General features: G+C 44.9%; 1 protein-coding gene across 1 annotated transcript in view; it reads right to left on the bottom strand.

The window, feature by feature from the left end:
* Positions 1–14,082: 14,082 nt before the first annotated feature.
* Positions 14,083–21,885, bottom strand: part of STK35 (serine/threonine kinase 35) — a 15,822-nt gene continuing 8,019 nt past the window's right edge. The window contains exon 2 of the mRNA XM_015827108.1: positions 14,083–14,795. Coding sequence (XP_015682594.1) covers positions 14,083–14,795 — 713 coding nt within the window. The remainder of the gene's footprint in view (positions 14,796–21,885) is intronic.

Raw genomic sequence — 21,885 nt, forward strand, 5'->3', positions numbered from 1 at the left:
CCAACCGGCCTGAGATTACCCTATGCGGGAAAAATGGGAGCCCTCAAATCTTAATTAGGGGCAAGCAGGTTCCAAACAGGGCTTGTCCACACCTTAAACATGGATCCCACTCTTTCCCCCCCAAACTGGCTAGTTTTGGGTGATAACAGAAACATTCAGCAGCATGAAATTTCTCTTGACAAATATTTTTAGTTGAGTTCATCTGGGATGGATCTCAAGCTTCAAAGGATCTCTTCTGAGGTCTGTCCTGTCAGTCATAAACAGGGCTGTGTAGATTTGCAAATGGAAAAACCTTCTAAGCCACATTACATCCACGATAAGACAGGTATTCCTGGTCTAAACCTGGCTGTACAGAAGGAAGGAATGCCAATAGTGTGTACAGTAAATCTGTTTTAATAGCTGCAGCACCCAATCCTTGAGAATCTTAGGGACAACCTCGGTAGAAATTCAAATTACCCGGTTCATCTTCTACCAGGGGCAAAAGTCAAAGCACGGGTCCAGTTTTACGAGGCTGACCCAACCGTGTCTTCCTTCTGTTGAAGGAACGGTGGCCAACCGCAAGACCAACATATCAGGCCGATTTAAAGGAGCAGGAGAGTCATTCAAAGCAGCCGGTCAGCTTAGAGTCCCGAGGAGAAGCAACTGGCTAAGGTTTTACAAGAACTATGGAATGATAACCTTAGGGGATAGCTACTTAGGACAGTTGTGTAAAATTGGGAATCATCCTGGTGTGTGCATAAATGTAGACACGCCAAGGCTGTAGTGGTGAGAAAGATACTTCTTCACTTTGAAGAAGGCCTAGGCCAGGGGTAGGCAACCTTGGCTCTTTGACGACCGGTGGACTTCAACTCCCAGAATCCCTGAGCCAGCCATGCTGAGGGGAGAGGGAGAGGTTTCCAAGCTGCGCCATGGCTGGCTCAGGAATTCTGGGAGTTGGAGTCCACACATCTTAAAGTTGCTGAGGTGGAGAAACAATGGACTAGGCCAGGGGTAGGCAACCTTGGCTCTTTTATGACTCGTGGACTTCAACTCCCAGAATTCCTCAGCCAGCATGGCTCAGCTTGGAAACCTCTCCCTTTCCCCTCAGCATGGCTGGTTCAGGAATTCTGGGAGTTGAAGTCCACCAGTCACCAAAGAGCCAAGGTTGCCTACCCCTGGCCTAGAGATTTAAGAAAGGGCCTGTACTTCTGCGGAAGGGAAGAAACGTCAAGCAGACCAAGTGCGAAACGAGAAAAAAAATAATGTTAAGTTATTCACTTGATTTTAGGCTGGCTGAATTAAGCTACTGATCCCTAGACACAGACCTAGGATAGCTTTTTCTACACAAAGGCCATTTCTATGGATGCTCACCATCCTTTCTAAACCCCACGCGCGCCCTTTCTCGATCTGTAAAATTTGGCACACGGAAACACAGACTCTTGTGATGGTTAGATGGGAGTTTCTAACTCAGCAGCCACCTTCAAAGGGTGTGTGTGTGTGTGTGTGTGTCTGCCTTAAATATCCCCATCAGATGTCACACATTTAGGTTCCCCCAATTGTTTTGAAAAAGGGAAGCAGGAGAGATATTTATCCAACTGTGTTTCTAGCTTTAGGGGCTAAGCAGCAGCAACCAAAAACCAAAAAAAAAAGGAGAAGTATTTTGTCACCAGATCTTCATACTCGCAACTAAATATCACCCTGCTCAACGACATTAAGAGAGAGAGGGGAAAAAAATAAATCCTTATGTACATTTTTGTCCCAGAATTCTGGTACTTAACGTTAGCAGCAACAGAAAATTATTTTGCCAGGGGTTACCCCCGCCCCAGTATTTTGTCGAAGTGAAAAAGGAATTCCAGATGAACTGCGCCGATCAAATGAATGAGTAAAGCTGAAGCTGGCAGGAAATAAAGGGGGAAATTTAAAAAAAAAAGAGGATTTAACAGTTTTGTAATGAAGTCGGTTGCAGCAGCATCAGCTCCTGCCCTCCGCGAATATGCTGGGGTTTCCAGACGAGTCTCAAAGCTTCACGATATCGGAGAACTTGGTGTCCGTGTTAGACCTTTCTTAGTTTGCGTGTTCGTCGGGGAGACTCGGGGTCCCTGTAAAAAATCCTGCAAGACAAAAAAAGAAAAAAGAAAAAAAGTAAAAAGCATTCATGAAATATTTGTTATCGGGAGCTCTCGTATTTATTTATTTTAAACAGTTTATGCTGAAGATCGGTTAACAACGGATGATGGAGAAACTGTACACTGAACTTTATAAGGCCTTGGTAAGGCCACACTTGGAATACGGCATCCAGTTTTGGTCACCACGATGTAAAAAAGATGCTGAGACTCTAGAAAGAGTGCAGAGAAGAGCAACAAAGATGATCAGGGGACTGGAGGCTGAAACATGTAAGGAACGGTTGCTGGAATTGGGTCTGTCTAGTTTAATGAAGAGAAGGACCAGGGGGGACAGGATAGCAGTCTTCCAGTATCTCAGGGGCTACCCCAAAGAAGAGGGAGTCAAGCTATTTTCCAAGGCGCCTGAAGGCAGGACAAGAAGCAACGGATGGAAACTGATCAAGGAGAGAAGCAACCTGGAACTAAGGAGAAATTTCCTGACAGTTAGAACAATTAACCAGTGGAACAACCTGCCTCCAGAAGCGGTGAATGCTCCAACACTGGAAGTCTTTAAGAAGAGACTGGACAGCCATTTGTCTGAAATGGCATAGGGTTTCCTGCCTGAGCAGGGGGTTGGACTAGATGACCTCCAAGGTCCCTTCCAACTTTATATTATGGATCATCGCACAGTCAGCCAGATGTTCAGACTGGATTTGGCATTTTGTCTACCTATCAAGTCCTTTCCCAGGACCTGGGATAGGCAGATGTGGATGTTTGATGGTATTACAGATATCGTCGCAGGATGGAAGCAGTTCCTAGTAAGGCCGCCTTTTGCAATTGACTAATAGCGAATTTATCAATGCCAATGGTGTTCAAGTGGTGCTCCAGTTGTTTTGGGATTGCACCTAAGGCGCCTATTACTATTGGTACTACTTTTGCTTGCTTTTGCCACAGTCTTTCTATTTCTATTTGTAGGTCTCTGTATTTTGTTATCTTCTCCAGTTCTTTCTCGTCTATTCTGCCGTCTCCAGGCACTGCCACGTCCACTATCCAGACTTTTTTGTCTTTCTTATCGACAATTGTTACGTCCGGGGTGTTATGTTGCAGGTGCTTGTCTGTTTGAATTCTGAAGTCCCAGAGCAGTTTAATTTTATCATTTTCTATGACTTTCTCTATTTTATATTATTTTTATATTATTTTTATATTATTTTATATTATTTTATATTATTTATTTATTATTTATTTATTATTTATTATTTTATATTTATAAAGTATAATATAATACTTTATATTATTATTATTATTATTATTATTATTATTATTATTATTATTATTATTATTAACTTGGCTGATTCTTAAATGCCAGTGGAGAAGCAAACTTTGTTTTCTGAAATTCCTTGATTCCTTGGGTGGGTCTCTGAAGTTGATGGTTTTCTTGTAGACGTTTCATGAGCCAACTAAGTAACATCATCAGTGCTAGAAGGGAGTTGGGTTTGCAGAGAGGAGGATGAGGAGGAAGACTGTTGGGGTCCTTGGTGCTCTCTAAGCTTGGTTATTTTCTTGCAGACATTTCATGACCCAACTAGGTAACATCATCAGTGCTAGAAGGGAGTGGGGCTTGCTCTCTTTTTATATACCAGCAGCAATCAACATCCAGAGAAGCAGAGATCAATACTGGGCCGGCCATCGAGAAGTAAATAACCCAATCAAGGAACTACCAATTCAGACAAACAATCAAACTGTACTCAGCACCCCAGTCAAGGAACTGCCAAGAATATTCCCATCCACCCACCCACCCACAATGACAGGGCAAGCCACTAGTCTGCAAAGAAAGCGAACCCCAAAGTTTGCAGAATTCTTACCAAGATTTCATACACTGGGAACGTGCGAGAAAACGTGTGTTCTTAGTATACTTTCCTTCAATTAACATTTGCCACCTCATGGTTCGGCACCAAATAAGTGGACACTTGTTAGCATCATATTCATTGTCATATTCAAGTGTAATTGTTTATTGTCTGAGATGGTATAGGTTCTCCTGCTTGAGCAGGGGGCTGGACTAGATAGAAGACCCCCAAGGTCCCTTCCAGGTCTATTCTATTCTGTTCTGTTCTGATCTATTCTATTCTATTCTCAAATCTGTCTATTCTATTCTATTCTATTCTATTCTATTCTATTCTATTCTATTCTATTCTATACTGTGCTATTCTATTCTATTCCACATTTTCTATTCTATTCCATATTTTCTATTCTATTCTATACTGTGCTATTCTATTCTATTCCACATTTTCTATTCTATTCCATATTTTCTATTCTATTCTATTCTATTCTATTCTGTGCTATTCTATTCTATTCTATTCTATTCTATTCTATTCTATTTTCTCTTCTCTTCTCTTCTCCAATCTGTTTATTCTATTCTCTTCTATTTTCTCTTCTCTTCTATTTTCTCTTCTCTTCTCTTCTACAATCTGTTTATTCTATTCTATTCTATTCTATTCTATTCTATTCTATTCTATTCTATTCTATTCTATTCTATTCTATTCTATTCTATTCTACTCTACTCTATTTTCCATTCTGTTCCATTCCATTCCATTCTACAATCTGTTAGTTGAGGACTGCCTATGTACATTGATAATCCAGGCCGGGAAGACAAACACGCATCAAAGTCCATGACATCATCGGTAATTCACAAAGTTTGCGCCTCCTAATTGACCTGGGTCACAAGGGAAACTGAGATTGGACTGGCTTTTTAGCTTCCAGCATCCAAACTCAAGTCACCATGTTTCTTGGGACAATCCCTCTCCGCCCTCCCCGGTGGAAAGCCCAATTAGTCTTCCGAAGAAAACAATGGCTGAAAGTATGCAGTAATTAGAAAGGGGTTTATCTCATGCGCCAGCCAATTTGCTTGCCGGGTTTGGCAAGGGCGTTTCTGAAATCGGAGCTGCGGGGAGGGTCAACGTTGGCCCCTTAGGAAGGGAGAATTCTGCTGAGGCCGCCGTAATTAGCATCATGTCAAAGCCAAGCAGGACCAGCTATTTTACAGAATCAGCTAGAGCAGATGAACCTCTAGTAACGACAATAATAATAATAATTAAAAAAAGACTGGAAGGCAAAGAAGACTGTTCTGCTAGACAGTTTTGGAAGGCCTGGTTTTGGCAAAACCCTTCCACAAATATACGGCGTCTCCCATTTTTATTGTCCAAGTCAAATAGTTAACACAACAGAATAACAAGAGTTGGAAGGGACCTTGGAGGTAGTAGTAGTAGTAGTAGTAGTAGTAGTAGTAGTAGTAGTAGTAGTAATAATAATAATAATAATAATAATAATAATAATAATAATATAGGAACTGCTTCCATCCTGCGATGAGATCTGTAATACCATCAAACATCCACATCTGCCTATCCCAGGCCCTTGGGAAGGACTCGATAGGTAGACAAAAATGCCAACTCCAGTCTGAACATCTGGCTGACTGTGCGATGATCCATAATAATAACAATAACAATAATAATAATAAAGTTGGAAGGGACCTTGGAGGTCATCTAGTCCAACCCCCTGCTCAGGCAGGAAACCCTATACCATTTCAGACAAATGGCTGTCCAGTCTCTTCTTAAAAACTTCCAGTGTTGGAGCATTCACCGCTTCTGGAGGCAGGTTGTTCCACTGGTTAATTGTTCTCACTGCCAGGAAATTTCTCCTTAGTTCCAGGTTGCTTCTCTCCTTGATTAGTTTCCATCCGTTGCTTCTTGTCCTGCCTTCAGGTACTTTGGAGAATAGCTTGACTCCCTCTTCTTTGGGGCAGCCCCTGAGATACTGGAAGACTGCTATCATGTCCCCCCTCGTCCTTCTCTTCGTTAAACTAGACATACCCAATTCCAGCAACTGTTCCTCATATGTTTTAGCCTCCAGTCCCCGATCATCTTTGTTGCTCTTCTCTGTACTCTTTCTAGAGTCTCAACATCTTTTTTACATGGTGGTGACCAAAACTGGATGCAGTATTCCAAGTGTGGCCTTACCAAGGCCTTGTAAAGTGGTATTAATACTTCACGTGATCTTGATTCTATCCCTCTGTTGATGCAGCCCAGCACTGTGTTGGCCTTTTTGGAAGCTGCAGCACACGGATGGCTCCTATTTAGGTGATTGTCCACTAGGACTCCGAGATCCCTCTCACAGTTACCACTATTGAGCAAGGAAATTTCTCCTTAGTTCTAGGTTGCTTCTCTCTTTGGTGAGTTTCCTCTGTCGCTTCTTTTCCTGCTTTTTGGTGCTTTGGAGAAGAGCTTGACTCCCTCTTCTTTGGGGCAGCCCCTTAGATATTGAAAGGTAGCTATCATGTCACCCCTCGTCCTTGTTTTCATTGAACTAGACATACCCAGACAATTAAAGGCTTATAATGGAGAGACAGCATAGAACAGAATAATAGAACTGGAAGGGATCTTGGAGATCTTCTAGTCCAACCTCCTACTCAAGCAGGGGACCCTATACCAGGGGTCTTCAAACTTGGCCCTTTTATGACTGGAGAACTTTAACTCCCAGAATTCCTCATCCAGGCGTGCGTGCCTGGCTGAGGAATTCTGGGAGTTGAAGTCCACAAGTCATAAAAGGGCCAAGTTTGAAGACCCCTGTCCTATACCATTTCAGACAAGTGGCTGTCCAGTCTCCTCTTAAAAACCTCCAGGGATGGAGTACCCACAACCTCTGCCATCTTCAATAACCCAGAGGTTCCTGTTCATGTTTGTTTCATTAGAAAACCTGGAGGGATTTTTTAAATTCATTTTATGACTTACAGCACCTTTCATCAGAGGCAACGGAGAAGCTGGACCGGGGTGGGGATTAAACTGGGACGATAAAGGGCGGGGAGGACAAGCCGGCCGCGTGTGAGGATTTTGAATCTCTTATCAATTTCGAATATCTTTTATCAATTAGCAATTCTAGCGTCCCGGCACCAGAAACCTTTCAACTCAACTGCAGTCGTTAAGTCGAGGACTCCCTGTAAAATTGGATGAAATCAGAACCTTGTTTAAGGGACTCAAATGATTTAAGGTTGATATTATTTCGTAGCTAGAATTAGATACGTATAGGATAGATTAATATTTTATCTTAATTGGGAGATATTAGTGGAAGAAGGAATAAACAAGATTCACGATGAAATTAAAGAATTAGGATCTATTTGGTAGGGATACCTGAACTGATAATGTGTGTTATTTACAGTTAAGTTTGATTATGGTATCGTAACTGTATAAAGCTCTAAAACAGGTTTAGGATTAATAGCAACTGAAGTTAGAAATAGACTAGTTTAAATATATAAGCTATCTGAGGGAAATAGAGAGGGAATATTTGATGTAGAGTTAATTACATATGTTTTGTTTTTGGATTTTTGATTACCCCAGTACCACGGTGTGTCTCGAAGCCCTTTGTATTAAGATCTAAAAAAAAAACCAATAAAATTTGTTTTTTTAAAAAAAATAAAATAAAATGCAGCGGGGCAAACTTTGACTGGAGCCAGACACGCCAAATCTGGCTCCAAGGCAGTTCTTCAAAGGATGCTGTCACGGGAAGCGAGTTCAAAAGAAAGAGAATTGCCCTACTTTTAACAGACCGGCAACCCAGCCTGCGTAAACAAGGCAGGACTCTTGCTCGGAAGCACGCAAGGGGTCAGCCAGTGTGTGTGTGTGTGTCTCTCTCCCCCCCCTTCTGTTATATAAGGAGCAGCCCTCTTTCGTTGCAGACCCATTCCTGACTCAGCTCGTGACCAAGAGGGGGGGGGGTAGGGGCAGAGGGCCAGCCCCCCCCCAAAAAACAAACAGACATCCTGGCCTTTGTGTTGACTGGACTTGCACTGAAGCATCCTGAATGCTGAAGGATTTTCCCTACAGGCATGGCCTGGTTATGCAATCCTGGTACATGAATGATCGCAACGGGCAGACAAGCAGACAGTTTGAAAAGTTGGGTGGGGAGGATAGGCTCAAAAAAAAGAGAGAGAGAGAGAGAGGAAAAAAAGAGAAGGAAATTAAAAAAAATAAGAGATTGAAGGCTACATCGATGCTCCTAAATGACCCCTTGAGGTAGGAAAGCATTCCTCTGGAGCTTTGATGTCCTTATAAACAAGTCGGGCGATGGCGCAGCGCTCCTTACGTAATCCATAATCATCTCTGGGCCTAAGAGGAAAAAAGCAGATGTCTACGAAAAGAGAGAGAGAGAGAGAGAGAGAGAAAAAAGAGGTCTGGACAGGTACTCGTTAAAAAGGAACAGTTATGTCCTGGGGATGCAAAACTTCATTTTTATTATTATTTTTTTTAACTGGGATTAGTTCAAAGCATGTGGCATCTCTTAAAAAAAAAAAAGATAGGGAATGAGAATGGAAATGCTCATGGTGTTTGGATTATGGAAGGGTATGGCCAGACTAGGGCAGGGGCAGGCGACCGTGGCTCTTTTATGACTCGTGGACTTCAACTCCCAGAATTCCTGAGCCAGCCACGCTGAGGAGAAAGGGAGAGGTTTCCAAGCCGAGCCATGTTGGCTCAGGAATTCTGGGAGTTGAAGTCCACGAGTCATAAAAGAGCCCAGGTTGCCTACCCCTGCTCTAGAGAAAAGAAGGACTGGGGTGACAAGGAAATTTTTAAGAAGAGACTAGACAGCCATTTGTCTGAAATGGTATAGGGTTTCCTGCCTGAGCAGGGGGTTGGACTAGATGACCTCCAAGGTCCCTTCTAGCTTTATTATTATTATTATTATTATTATTATTATTATTATTATTATTATTATTATTATTATTATTATTATGGATCATCACACGGTCAGCCAGATGTTCAGACTGGATTTGGCATTTTGTCTACCTATCGAGTCCTTACCCAGGACCTGGGATAGGCAGATGCGGATGTTTGATGGTATTACAGATCTCGTCACAGGATGGAAGCAGTTCCTAGTAAGGCTAGGTGGGCGTGGAATGCTGCAAGTACATCAGATAGTTGAAGAAAAAAATGGCTTTGGAAGAATATCTGAAGGACAATGATGAAGATGCACTGAAATTAGTGTATCAGGAAGGCTTACTGACTACTGGAGAGACCAAACTGGCCTACAAGAAAGACCAAATGAAGAACAGAATAGAGGCATGGGAAGACAAAGCACTACATGGCCAGTATATTAAAAAAAATAGCTGGGAAAGCAGATAATAACAAGACCTGGCAATGGCTAAGAGCAGGAAAATTGAAGAAAGAGACCGAGGGACTAATTCTGGCTGCACAAGACCAAGCCTTAAGGACAAATGCATATAAAGTCAAAATTGAGAAGACAGCGACAGACAGTAAGTGCCGCCTATGCGAAGACGCTGAAGAAACAGTGGACCACCTGGTAAGCTGCTGCAAGAAGATCGCATTATTATTATTATTATTATTATTATTATTATTAAACCCACTTAACTATTTTGCTGAGCAATGGACATTTTGGGGTCGGCTGTAGTGGTAAGTCAAGGACCACCTGGCTTGTACTCCTTGGATACTCATTAGTTGGATGCCGAATTATTTGGTCCATATGATTTATTATTTGAAATGACTGACGCAACAGCAGGTACCCGTGTTACAATTAATTGCAAACAACTGAAAACAGCAAAAAATCATTCCTGGCGAAACGCTCCATCCAAGCTTCGTTTCGGAAGCGGTGTCATTGCTAACATTTTAATCCACGCTGCCTTTTCTCAACTGATGTATAATCAATGCATCGCTTTCTAGCAGGTTTTCTGGGATGGGGTCTTGAGGGCGAGATGCTCACACAGCCTCTGCTGGACAGCGAGACCATTTCTTTCACGACGACTTTCTAAGAAGGACAGGATGGGACATCCCTTCTAGTGCCAAATGTAACGGGTGACCCACCAGCACAAAAGCTGCCCGGGCACCTTGTGTGGCGACCAGGTACCCATCGGGCGATGAAACTGTTTCGTTGAGCCCGTGGCGGGACAACCCCACGTGCTTTCACTCCAAGGAAATGACCAGGATGTCTTCTCAATGACCATCGGTTCCTAACCTTCTGCATCTTAAAATACCCATATTTGCATTTCGTAATGTTAATTAATTAATTTATTTTTAATCCTGACTTTTTTCTCCTATTTTCTTCGCAACCACCGTTCTGTGAGGAGGGGTTGGGCTGAGAGAATGACTGGCCCAAAGTCATCCTTCTGACTTTCATGCCTAAGGCAGGACTAGAACTCACAGTCTCCTGGTGATTGGCCCAAAGTCACTCAACTGGCTTTCATGTCTAAGGCAGGACTAGAACTCACCATCTCCTGGTGATTGGCCCAAAGTCACCCAACTGGCTTTCATGTCTAAGGCAGGACTAGAACTCACCATCTCCTGGTGATTGGCCCAAAGTTACCCCTCTGGCTTTCATGCCTAAGGCGGGACTAGAACTCACCATCTCCTGGTGATTGGCACAAAGTCACCCACTCGCTTTCATGCCTAAGGTGAGACTGGAACTCCCTGTCTCCAGGTGATTGGTCCAAAGTCACCCAGCTGGCTTTCATGCCTAAGGCGGGACTAGAACTCCCCGTCTCCTGGCGATTGGCTCAAAGTCACCCAATTGGCTTTCATGCCTAGGTGACACTAGAACTCACCGTCTCCAGGTGATCACCCAGCTGCCTTTCATGCCCAAGCGGAACTAGAACTCACCATCTCCTCGTGATTGGCGCAAAGTCACCCAGTCGCTTTCATTCCTAAGGCAAGACTGGAACTCACCGTCTCCTGGTGACTGGCCCACAGTTACCCAACTGACTTTCATGCCTAAGGTGGGACTAGAACTCCCCGTCTCCAGGTGATTGGCGCAAAGTCACCCAGCCGCTTTCATTCCTAAGGCACAACTCAAACTCATCGTCTATTGGTGATTGGCCTAAAGCTGCTATCGTGCCTAAGGTGAAACTAGAATTCAGTCTCCTGGTTTCTAGTCCGGCACCTTCACCACTACAACCCAACTGGTTCTATTGTCAAATTTCTGCCAAGCAATCCGACATCTTTTCTCAATTTGGTCACCGCGATGTAAAAAAGATGTTGAGACTCTAGAAAGAGTGCAGAGAAGAGCAACAAAGATGATCAGGAGACTGGAGGCTAAAAAATACAAGGAACGGCTGCTGGAATTGGGTATGTCTAGTTTAATGAAGAGAAGGACGAGGGGGGACATGATAGCAGTCTTCCAGTATCTCAGGGGCTGCCCCAAAGAAGAGGGAGTCAAGCTATTCTCCAAAGCACCTGAAGGCAGGACAAGAAGCAACGGAGGGAAACTCATCAAGGAGAGAAGCAACCTGGAACTAAGGAGAAACTTCCTGACAGTGAGAACAATTAACCAGTGGAACAACCTGCCTCCAGAAGCGGTGAATGCTCCAACACTGGAAGTTTTTAAGAGGAGACTGGACAGCCATTTGTCCGAAATGGTATAGAGTTTCCTGCTAAGCAGGGGGTTGGACTAGATGACCTCCAAGGTCCCTTCCAACTTTACTACTATTACTACTATTACTATTATTACTATTATTATTATTATTATTATTATTACTATTATTACTATTATTATTATTATTATTATTATTCCTCTTCGTTCTAACACAGGGGTGGACAGTCCTGGTCTTCAAACTTGGCAACTTTAAGACTTGTGGACTTCAACTCCCAGAATTGGTCTTCAAACTTGGTCTTCAAACTTGGTCAGTGGTCTTCAAACTTGGCAACTTTAAGACTTGTGGACTTCAACTCCCAGTGGTCTTCAAACTTGGCAACTGGGCTGGCTGAGGAATTCTGGGAGTTGAAGTCCACAAGTCTTAAAGTTGCCAAGTTTGAAGACCCCTGGCCTAGTGGGGAATATAGTACCCCCCCCTTATTAGTGAATAAAATCCTTCAAACTGCTCTGTAGAAAAGCATCCGTTTTCACGCTGTTTTCTTCCTCTTTGGAGCCCAAATGCAAAATGCGCTTTTTAAGGGCACCCGCTGTTCCCCTCAAAGCAGCAGTGCAGGGAAAAGCAAACAACAACAACAACAACAACAAAAAGATCTCTCAAAACTGTTGTTCCTGACAGCCAATTTGCAAGCGCACAGGCCTCTCAAAAAGAGAAGAATTCCCTTTAGCCACCCCAGGGTCAAATTCCGTTAGCACAACACGGAAGGGATTGCCTGACAGCAAGCAGGCAATTATTTAAAATTGCAGACCGTGGTTAGCGGTTCCCCCTCCTCACTGGCTTCTACAGTGACCCACAAACACAACAAAGACGGCGGGGGCTGACAGGAGAGTGGGGCAGGCAGCCCCAAGGAGTATATCTGTTGTGTTACTTCCGAGCCTGCCAAAGCGCGCGGGAACCGTTGGTTGTTCGTGACACGGCGATGTTTGGAAAGCATCTTGCTACGCCTGGAATGTCTCTAGAGAGACGGCCTTTGCGTGTCTGTCTGTTGTTTGCTGGCTTTGCTTGAAGCCAAAAGGAAAAACAGACACACACACACACACACACACACACCGGTTGAACTTGACGTGTGAGCAGTGGGTGAAGTCAATCGCGGCCAGCCTCAAGGCTCTGCCGGCCAGCCACGCTCTCTCAACCTCAGCGAGGCGTGGACTACAACTCCCAGAAGGCTCCCCAGACAGCCTCTTAAAATTTGCTCAGGTTGCGCAACACCGCTCGGGAGAAGCTACAGGCCGTCCTCGTTCTACAACCGTTCACTTAGTGACCGAGGTTACAAAAAGAGACACTTGCTTAAGAACAGTGGTCAAAAGGGTAAAAGGTGCGCCTGGTTCATGTTAACGGCCACCTTGCTTAACAGCAAACGTTCTGGTCGTAAATTGAGGAGTGTCTCCTTTCCACCTGCAGCTTAAGAGCAAGACCACTCTGCCTTGGAAAAGAGAGGAAAAGTTCCAGAAAGTTCTTTACCTGGACCAAGACCTTAAATTCATAGTGGTAGTAGTAAAGACCTAACTTGCCTTCCAAACAACAGGTCAGTCTTCTTTTACAGCAGGGGTCTCCAACCGTGGGCACAACTTTAAGACTTGTGGACTTCAGCTCCCAGAATTCCCTAGCCAGCATGGCTGGCTAGGGAATTCTGGGAGCTGAAGCCCACAAGGGTTTAAAGTTGCCCAGATTGGATACCCCTGCTTTAGGGCCACTGGATCAAACAATTTAAAACCTCTTGATCAACGATGATATCCCAACACACTGAGCAGAGTTTAAAAACTGATTTCCCCCCATCAGTTCCCACAAAATCGCAACTGGAAAAGCTTTTAAAAAGTAAGTACTGTATATATTTACACGGAAGGACATCCCAGGTAAGCGACCGTCGATTTTTTTTCACCAAAATAACCATGAAAAAAATTGGAGGTAAGCCAATCCTCAAAATTTTCCCAGTGTCCCAGGGTCATGTGAACTGACCAAAACCTGCTGACGGGGGCAATAAAAACCAAACACCCCCCACCCAACCCCTGCTGCCAATCCTCAACAGAAATGCTCACAACAATGAAAACCTCGGACAGGAGGAATAGCACGGCCGGGTGGGCAGGCAGGTGTCTTGCTCGGCTGTGGCTTGGGGGGCACTTTTTTCAGTGCCATTGTAACTTTGAACAGTCACTAAGTGAACTGTTGTAAGTCGAGGACTACCTGTAACTTTATCGCTTTTTTCCTTTTTTTTTTTTTGGGGTCATCACGTTTTTGACACCTTGCTAGGCGACTGGTGGAACTCGGATGTTGCCACATCCTAAAAGTGGTACAATGGGTGAAAAGGTTGAAAAGCCCTGGACTAGATGACCTCCAAGGTCCCTTCCAACATCATCATTGTCATCATTTTTTATTCATTAGACATGAACCTCAGTCAACTGAACATTCAAATTGGCTGGCGCTGATGGTTGACACGGGTTGCTACCAGCATCCTATTATTATTATTGCTATTATTATTACTATTACCATCATCATCATCATACGCCTGGTGACCAGGAATAGAGGAACGGAAGCACCCTTACCCTGTTTGTCAGAGCCCGCCAACGCCTTGACCTGAGTTTAAGCAGCACACGTAACCTGGTCCATCCTGGATTCCAGCTCAAAGGCATCCGGCCGGTCCTGGGGATTAGCAGCCAACATGTCCTTCAGGAGCTGCTTGATCCCTTCAGACATGGAAGTCCTGCGTTTCTGAGGAATGTGCAACACCATCCTGGGGTTTTCCAGCAGCGCTTCCCCCACAGGTACAATCTCCGTCCCCTGCTTGATGTAAGTGCCCAAGAGCTCCTTCTTGGTCTCGGCGTCGATAAAGGTGATCCGCTCGATCATGGCCCAGATGATGATGCCCAGCGCAAAGATGTCCGCCTTGGCGGTGTAGTGTCCCTCCCACACTTCGGGAGCCATGTAGAAGTCCGAGCCGCAAGCCGAGGACAGCCAGTACTTGTTCACATTCACATGGTGCTCGTCGTCCCCGCCCTCCTTGCCTCGGGCGGCCAAGCCGGCGCACACCTTGCTCAGCCCGAAATCGGCCACTTTGAGCACCGGCGCGCCCGACTGCTCGGTGATCAGGATGTTGTCCGGCTTCAGGTCCCTGTGCACGATGTGGTTTTTGTGCAGGAAAGCGATGGCGCTGGTCAGCTGGAGCATGAAGCTCTTGTTGGTGGCCGGGTCGGGCCGGCGCGAGAGGATGTACTGGTTCAGGTCTCCCCCTTCGCAGTACTCCATGACGAACCACAAGTAGCAAGGCTCCTCGGCGTAGCCCAGAATCCTCTCACCTGGTGGAGGGAGAAAAGAGCGGGAGGAAGGATGAGCGGGTTGGACAAAACGGAGCGACTCGGAATCAGTTAGGACAGATGGAAGCCGTTCGTTTAGGCCAGGGGTAGGCAACCTGGGCTCTTTTGTGACTGGTGGACTTCAACTCCCAGAATTCCTCAGCCAGCATGGGGGAACTATGGCCCCCTCATGACTGGTGGACTTCAACTCCCAGAATTCCTCAGCCAGCTATGCTGAGGGGAAAGGAAGAGGTTTCCAAGCTGTGCCATGCTGGCTCAGGAATTCTGGGAGTTAAAGTCCACGAGTCATCAAGGGAACCATAGTTCCCCCATGCTGGCTCAGGAATTCTGGGAGTTGAAGTCCACCAGTCATGAGGGGGCCATAGTTCCCCCATGCTGGCTCAGGAATTCTGGGAGTTGAAGTCCACCAGTCATAAACGAGCCAAGGTTGCCTACCCCTGCTTTAGGCAGTTTGGCTCCATACAGATGAAGGGGCTAGAATACCGGCAGTCTTTGACTTATCACCACAATTGAGCCCAAGGTTTATGTCATTAAGTGAATTTCGCTCCATTTGGCAGCATTTCTTGCCACCGTTATTGGCACACACGCTTTACAACCGTTATTAGTAACTTAACAACTGCAGTGAATCACTACGTAGAACTGAGGAGAAACTTCCTGACAGTGAGAACAATTAACCAGTGGAACAACCTGCCTCCAGAAGCGGTGAATGCTCCAACACTGGAAGTTTTTAAGAAGACACTGGACAGCCATTTGTCTGAAATGGTATAGGGTTTCCTGCCTGAGCAAGGGGTTCAACTAGATGACCTCCAAGGTCCCTTCCAACTGTATTATTATTATTATTACTACTACTACTACTACTATTATTATTATTGTTAAAAGTTAGTAATGAGGTTGTTAAGCAAATTTGGCTTCCCCGTTGACTTTGCTTGTCAGAAGTTTGCAAATGGTGATCACATCACACACACACACACATACACACACGGGACACTGCAACCGTCCTAAATATGAATCAGTTGCTAAGCGTCTGAATTTTGATCATGTGATCACGGGGCTGCTGCAACGGCCCTAACTGTGAAAAACTGTCATAAATCATTTTTTTTCGTTGTCACTTTGAACGCTCACTGAATGAATTTGAATGAATTATTGTTAAGTCGAGGACTACCTGTCGTGTTTCTCAACCTTGGCAACAGGAAGATGGGTGGACTTCGACTCCCAGAATTCAATTCTGGCTGGCTGGCTGGGGAATTGAATTCTGGGAGTTGAAGTCCACACAAGTTGCCAAGGCTGACACTGCCCTGGCATGTAGGCAATGTGTTGCTCAGAACTGGATACAGGATTCCAGGTAGCACTTGACCCAAGGAGAATAAAATAAAGAAATTACTTCCTGGGATCCTTCTAAAATCATCAAAAAAGCCAACACAGTGCTAGGCTGCATTAACAGAGGGATAGAATCAAGATCACGTGAGGTGTTAATACCACTTTACAAGGCCTTGGTAAGGCCACACTTGGAATACGGCATCCAGTTTTGGTCACCACGATGTAAAAAAGATATTGAGACTCTAGAAAGAGTACAGAGAAGAGCAACAAAAATGATTAGGGGACTGGAGGCTAAAGCATATAAGGAACGGCTGCTGGAATTGGGTATGTCTAGTCTAATGAAGAGAAGGACGAGGGGGGACATGATAGCAGTGTTCCAATATCTCAGGGGCTGCCCCAAAGAAGAGGGAGTCAAGCTCTTCTCCAAAGCGCCTGAAGGCAGGACAAGAAGCAATGGATGGAAACTAACCAAAGAGAGAAGCAACCTAGAACTAAGGAGAAACTTCCTGACAGTTAGAACAATTAACCAGTGGAACAACCTGCCTCCAGAAGCGGTGAATGCTCCAACACTGGAAGTTTTTAAGAAGAAACTGGACAGCCATTTGACCAAAACGGTATAGGGTTTCCTGCCTGAGCAGGGGGTTGGACTAGATGACCTCCAAGGTCCCTTCCAACTTTATCATCATCATCATCATCATCATTATTAAAATCTTATTTGTGTCTTGTGCAGACATAGCATGCTGCTGAGTGGACACCAGGTTTTAGAATACCTGTTTGCACATCCCTTTTACCTGCATTGAGAAATCATTATACTGGCTTAAGTATAGAATTGACTTTTTTCCCTTTCTCCGGCTTTGATGTAATTTTGCCATTCTACTTTATTATGAGCCTGGGAGGCTTACAAGATAATATAACATCTCCCAGACAGAATGAGGCAGAGATAACTAAATGTTGCTGACACATAGACACACACACAAAACAAAACTATCCAGGTTTTATTTTTATTGTTTTTGCAATAAAGGATGGTGAGAAATGCTGGTTATTTGCACAAACACGTCTGTCACCATGACTATTGCTATGGTAATTAAAGGCCCTGTCAAAATTTGGTTTGGCTTTCACATCCAACAAAGAAAACATGTTGAAAAATGAAAACACGATCGCGATGGGTGCGAAGTACAAGCCTGAAGGATCAAAGGACTTGATCTCACCTAAAGCTCCTTCTCATCCTCCTTCTCATCCTATTTTCCCCTAATCTTTGCTGGTAAACAAACATGGGGAGGAAAGGCAGGGTCAAACTATAAAAAATTCTATGGCTGCATTCAAAAGAGAAAGGTCTTTGGCCGTGTTGAAAGAAAAATCCTCATCGGGGTCCAGTCCATGCTGGGAATAAACAAAATGGAGACTGCTTTAGAAAGAAGGTTGCAGTTTATTGAAGAGCAGAGCCAGACAGAAAGGTGGCTGTGGAGATGGGAGTGGTGGGTTTTTATACCTTCTTGGGCTTTTGTTTGGAGTTGTTCCTGTGGCATGAACTTTGACCTGAGTCTGAGTGTGCCTTTCTGTTATTCTGATGGTGGTGGGTTAATCCTATTATGTCCCAAAGGTGGTAATAATAATAATAATAATAATAATAATAATAATAGTAGTAGTAGTAGTAGTAGTAGTAAAGTTGGAAGGGACCTTGGAGGTCATCTAGTCCAACCCCCTGCTCAGGCAGGAAACCCTATACCATTTCGGACAAATGGCTGTCCAGTCTCTTCTTAAAAACTTCCAGTGTTGGAGCATTCACCGCTTCTGGAGGCAGGTTGTTCCGCTGGTTAATTGTTCTCACTGTCAGGAAGTTTCTCCTTAGTTCTAGGTTGCTTCTCTCCTTGATTAGTTTCCACCCGTTGCTTCTTGTCCTGCCTTCAGGCGCTTTGGAGACTAGCTTGACCCCCTTTTTTGGGGGGCAGCCCCTCAAATATTGGAAGGCTGCTATCATGTCCCCCCTCGTCCTTCTCTTCATTAAACTAGACATTCCCAATTCCAGCAACTGTCCTTATATGCTTTGGCCTCCAGTCCCCTAATCATCTTTGTTGCTCTTCTCTGCACTCTTTCTAGAGTGTCTCAATGTCTTTTTTACATCTTTTTTACATATCCTGCTTCCCTGGGGATGTGGCTGATGACTATGTCCTGTGTAGCAACACAAATTTGGGGAGGGGGGGGTCCCTTGCGGTCGTAAGTCGAGGACTACGGGTAGTTCCCCCCCCCATCCTGACTTTTCAAAGAAGCAGCTATGCCAATGTTTATTCCAGCTTCAGCAAGGCCCTCCAAAGACTGGTCCCTACCAGATGGCTATATATATATATATATGGACCTCAGACTGCAGGTGATTTACAAGAGATGGCGTTAGGAGGCAGATGTTTTACTGCTCTTGGCCACTTAAGTATTTCTTTCTATCACTCAACACCGGCAGGTTTTGGCAGGTTTGAACCTGTACGAAGTAAAGAGTTTGGGCAAAGTCGACAGATGTTTAACTGGCACTACCATATGGGCCCTGCTGTATGTAAATAACCAGGAGAGAACAATGCTAGTTTCCAACCGACGAAATCAGGGGTCTTCAAACTTGGCCACTTTTAAGACTTGTGGACTTCAACTCCCAGGATTCCTCAGCCAGCACAACTCAAACTCATCGCCTGTTGGTGACTGGCCTAAAGCTGCTGTCGTGCCTAAGGCAAAACTAGAATTCAGTCTCCTGGTTTCTAGTCGGGCACCTTCACCACTACAACCCAACTGGTTCTATCGTCAAATTTCTGCCAAGCAATCCGACATCTTTTCTGAATTCTTCTTCGTTCTAGAATAGGGGTGGGCATCCTAGAGCAGTAGTCTTCAAACTTGGCCACTTTGAGACTTGTGGACTTCAACTCCCAGAATTCCTCAGCCAGCCCTGAGGGCTGGCTGAGGAATTCTGGGAGTTGAAGTCCACAAGTCTCAAAGTGGCCAAGTTTGAAGACCACTGCGCTAAATCTTACTCAGATTGCCTTGAGTTATAACCCTTCGTTTGACGTTATAACAGCACAGAGAAAAGCGAGTTACGACTGTTTTTCACACTTAACGACAATGGCAGAAATCCCCCCACAGTCACCTGGTCAAAATTCAGAGGCAGAACCGCGTCACTTTTTCCGGTGCCGTTCTAACTTGGAACGGTCACTAAATGAACTGTTTGTCCTTGACTTGCAAGTGACTGTTCCAAGTTAACAACGGCACTGGAAAAAGGTGACTAATGGCCATTTTTCCACACTTGCAATCTCTGTGGCCTCCCCGCGGCCACGTGATCAAAATTCAAGACGCCTGGCAACGGGTTCGTACTTATGACCGTCGCGGTTTCCCAAGGTCACATGATCACCTTTCCCCAAGCAAAATCAATGGGGAGGCCAGATTCACTTAACAACCGGGTTACAACTTATCAGCGGCAGTGACTCACTTATCAGCAGCAGTGACTCACTTAAGGTCATCAAATGGGGGAAAAGTCACTTAACAACAGAAATGTTGGGCTCGAATGTGGTCGTAAGTTGAGGACTACCTGTATCTACATCATAGCCGTAAGCATAACAAATTTAAAAAAAGTTTAAGCAGATTCCCCTCTTTGAAATGTACTGTGATATATAATAATAATAATAATAATAATAATAATAATAATAATAATAATAATAATAATAGAAGAAAAAAAAGAAGAGGAGGAGGAGGAGGAGGAGGAGGAGGAGGAGGAGGAGAAGAAGAAGAAGAAGAAGAAGAAGAAGAAGAAGAAGAAGAAGAAGAAGAAGAAGATGATGATGATGGAGGAAGGGACCTTGGAGATCATCCAGTCCAACCCGCTGCTCAGGCAGGAAACCCTATACCATTTCAGACAAATGGCTGTCCAGTCTCTTTTTAAAAACCTCCAGTGTTGGAGCATTCACAGCTTCTGGAGGCAGGTTGTCCCACTGGTTAATTGTTCCCACTGTCAGGAAGTTTCTCCTTAGTTCTAGGTTGCTTCTCTCCTTGGTGAGTTTCTAATAGCTAGCAGGGAAAATTGGTATGTACTGTGAAAATTCTGGCAATTGTAGCCCAACACAATTATAGAAGGCTAATTGATACACTGGAATATCCATCCAATAGAAACATATTCCCAAAAGATTATTTTTACTTAATAAGGCTCCAATGGGGTATAAGAGGCTCCAATGGGTATATGGTACCACCTATACCCCTTGGAATCGTATTACGTAAAAAAATAGGCTTTCTGGAATAAAATGGGAATCCTTCCAAGTAAATGTGCTTAGAAGTACAGATTTCCTTTATGTCGCAGGCTTCCCTTTAATCCACAGTTTGTTTTTACCTTAGAAATGTTTGACAGTTCTGCATTTGTTTGGCTCTTTGGCTGGTCACCGGATCGAATAAGACATGACTTATTTGGTTTTGCCTGTTGTTAACAGGTGGATTAAGGGATGAAACTCTTTTATTTTTGTTCGCTAAGTGAAGGGGAAGAGAGATCAGGGAACTGTTTATACTTGTGAGAAGTCACTTTCTGGGGAGGGGGGGAGAGGAAAGTTCTTTTTATACATTTTTTTTCCTTGCATTTTTTTTTTCTCTTCCTGGCTTGTGTAATCTTTTTTCATTGTTCTTCTCCACGCCTGCAATAAAAAAAACTTGTTTGACAAAAACCCCTCGATTAAATCGGTTTGACAACAAAGGGATCTGCACACACACACCCCTTTTTTTCTAGACCAGCTGGACCGTGTGGCATTAATTCCACTCAGTGACCACTTGTTCTGTGTTGACCTGCCCGTGTTGTGCCCAAGAGATTACATCCAGCAATTAGCCGCATGACAGATGATATAACTTGGAAGCACAAAGACTGCTGATGCCCGACAAATGAACGAGGCACAAGGCACGCTGCCCATCTGCCTGCTCTTGCACGTCTCCCTAGCTGAACCACATCTGCAGCAGGCTGGCTGACACGTGAAAAAGAAAAAAAAAAAAAGGGGGGGGGGGTCCTGGCTTATTTATAACAAGCCGCTTCTGCTCAAAAACACACACGGCGTGACGTGTGACGTGCGTGAGGCCGAGCCCGCACCTGGTTGTGCCGTGACCGGGCACGCTGCACAGCCGTGTGGTTTCCTCTCCACAATATCCACCCCCCCCAGTTCTCAATTAAACAGTAAGGTTCACTTGAGTCTACAGCAGTGGTTCTCAACCTGTGGGTCGGGACCCCATTTGGGGTCGATCGACCATTTCACGGGGGTCGCCAAGCAAGGCTGTCCGCCATTTTTTTTGTCCGCCATTTTTTTCCCCCTTTTCCGGAGGGTGCCTTACCTCCCTTGGGCTGGGCCAGCTGGTGGTCGGCCTGCTCCGTCTCTGCCGCTTGCCAGCTACGCCTCAGGGGGAGGAACCACGCATGCGCGGCGCTCCCGGGCAGGGAAAGTCCTCGACTTACGACCGGTTTAGTCCTTGACTTACGACCGGTTGGGGTCGCGGCATTAAAAAGGTTGAGAACCACTGGTCTACAGGATGCCTCGTTAAAAGCAGATTTATACTAAATATAGACCTTATTCTAGAGGGGGATGCGGACCTGGCGGGTATTACTGAGACCTGGTTGGGCGTCGAGGGAGGAGTCCCTCTTGTAGACATCTGCCCACCAGGTTTTCAGGCATTCCATCAGCCGAGGACCCGGGGTAGGGGCGGGGGGGTAGCGGTCATTATAAGGGAGAGCCTTCGTCCTAGGGAGACCACTGTGCCTCAG

The sequence above is a fragment of the Protobothrops mucrosquamatus genome, unplaced genomic scaffold (assembly GCF_001527695.2).
Source record: "Protobothrops mucrosquamatus isolate PMUCROS unplaced genomic scaffold, P.Mucros_1.0 scaffold3498, whole genome shotgun sequence".
NCBI lineage: Eukaryota > Metazoa > Chordata > Lepidosauria > Squamata > Viperidae > Protobothrops > Protobothrops mucrosquamatus.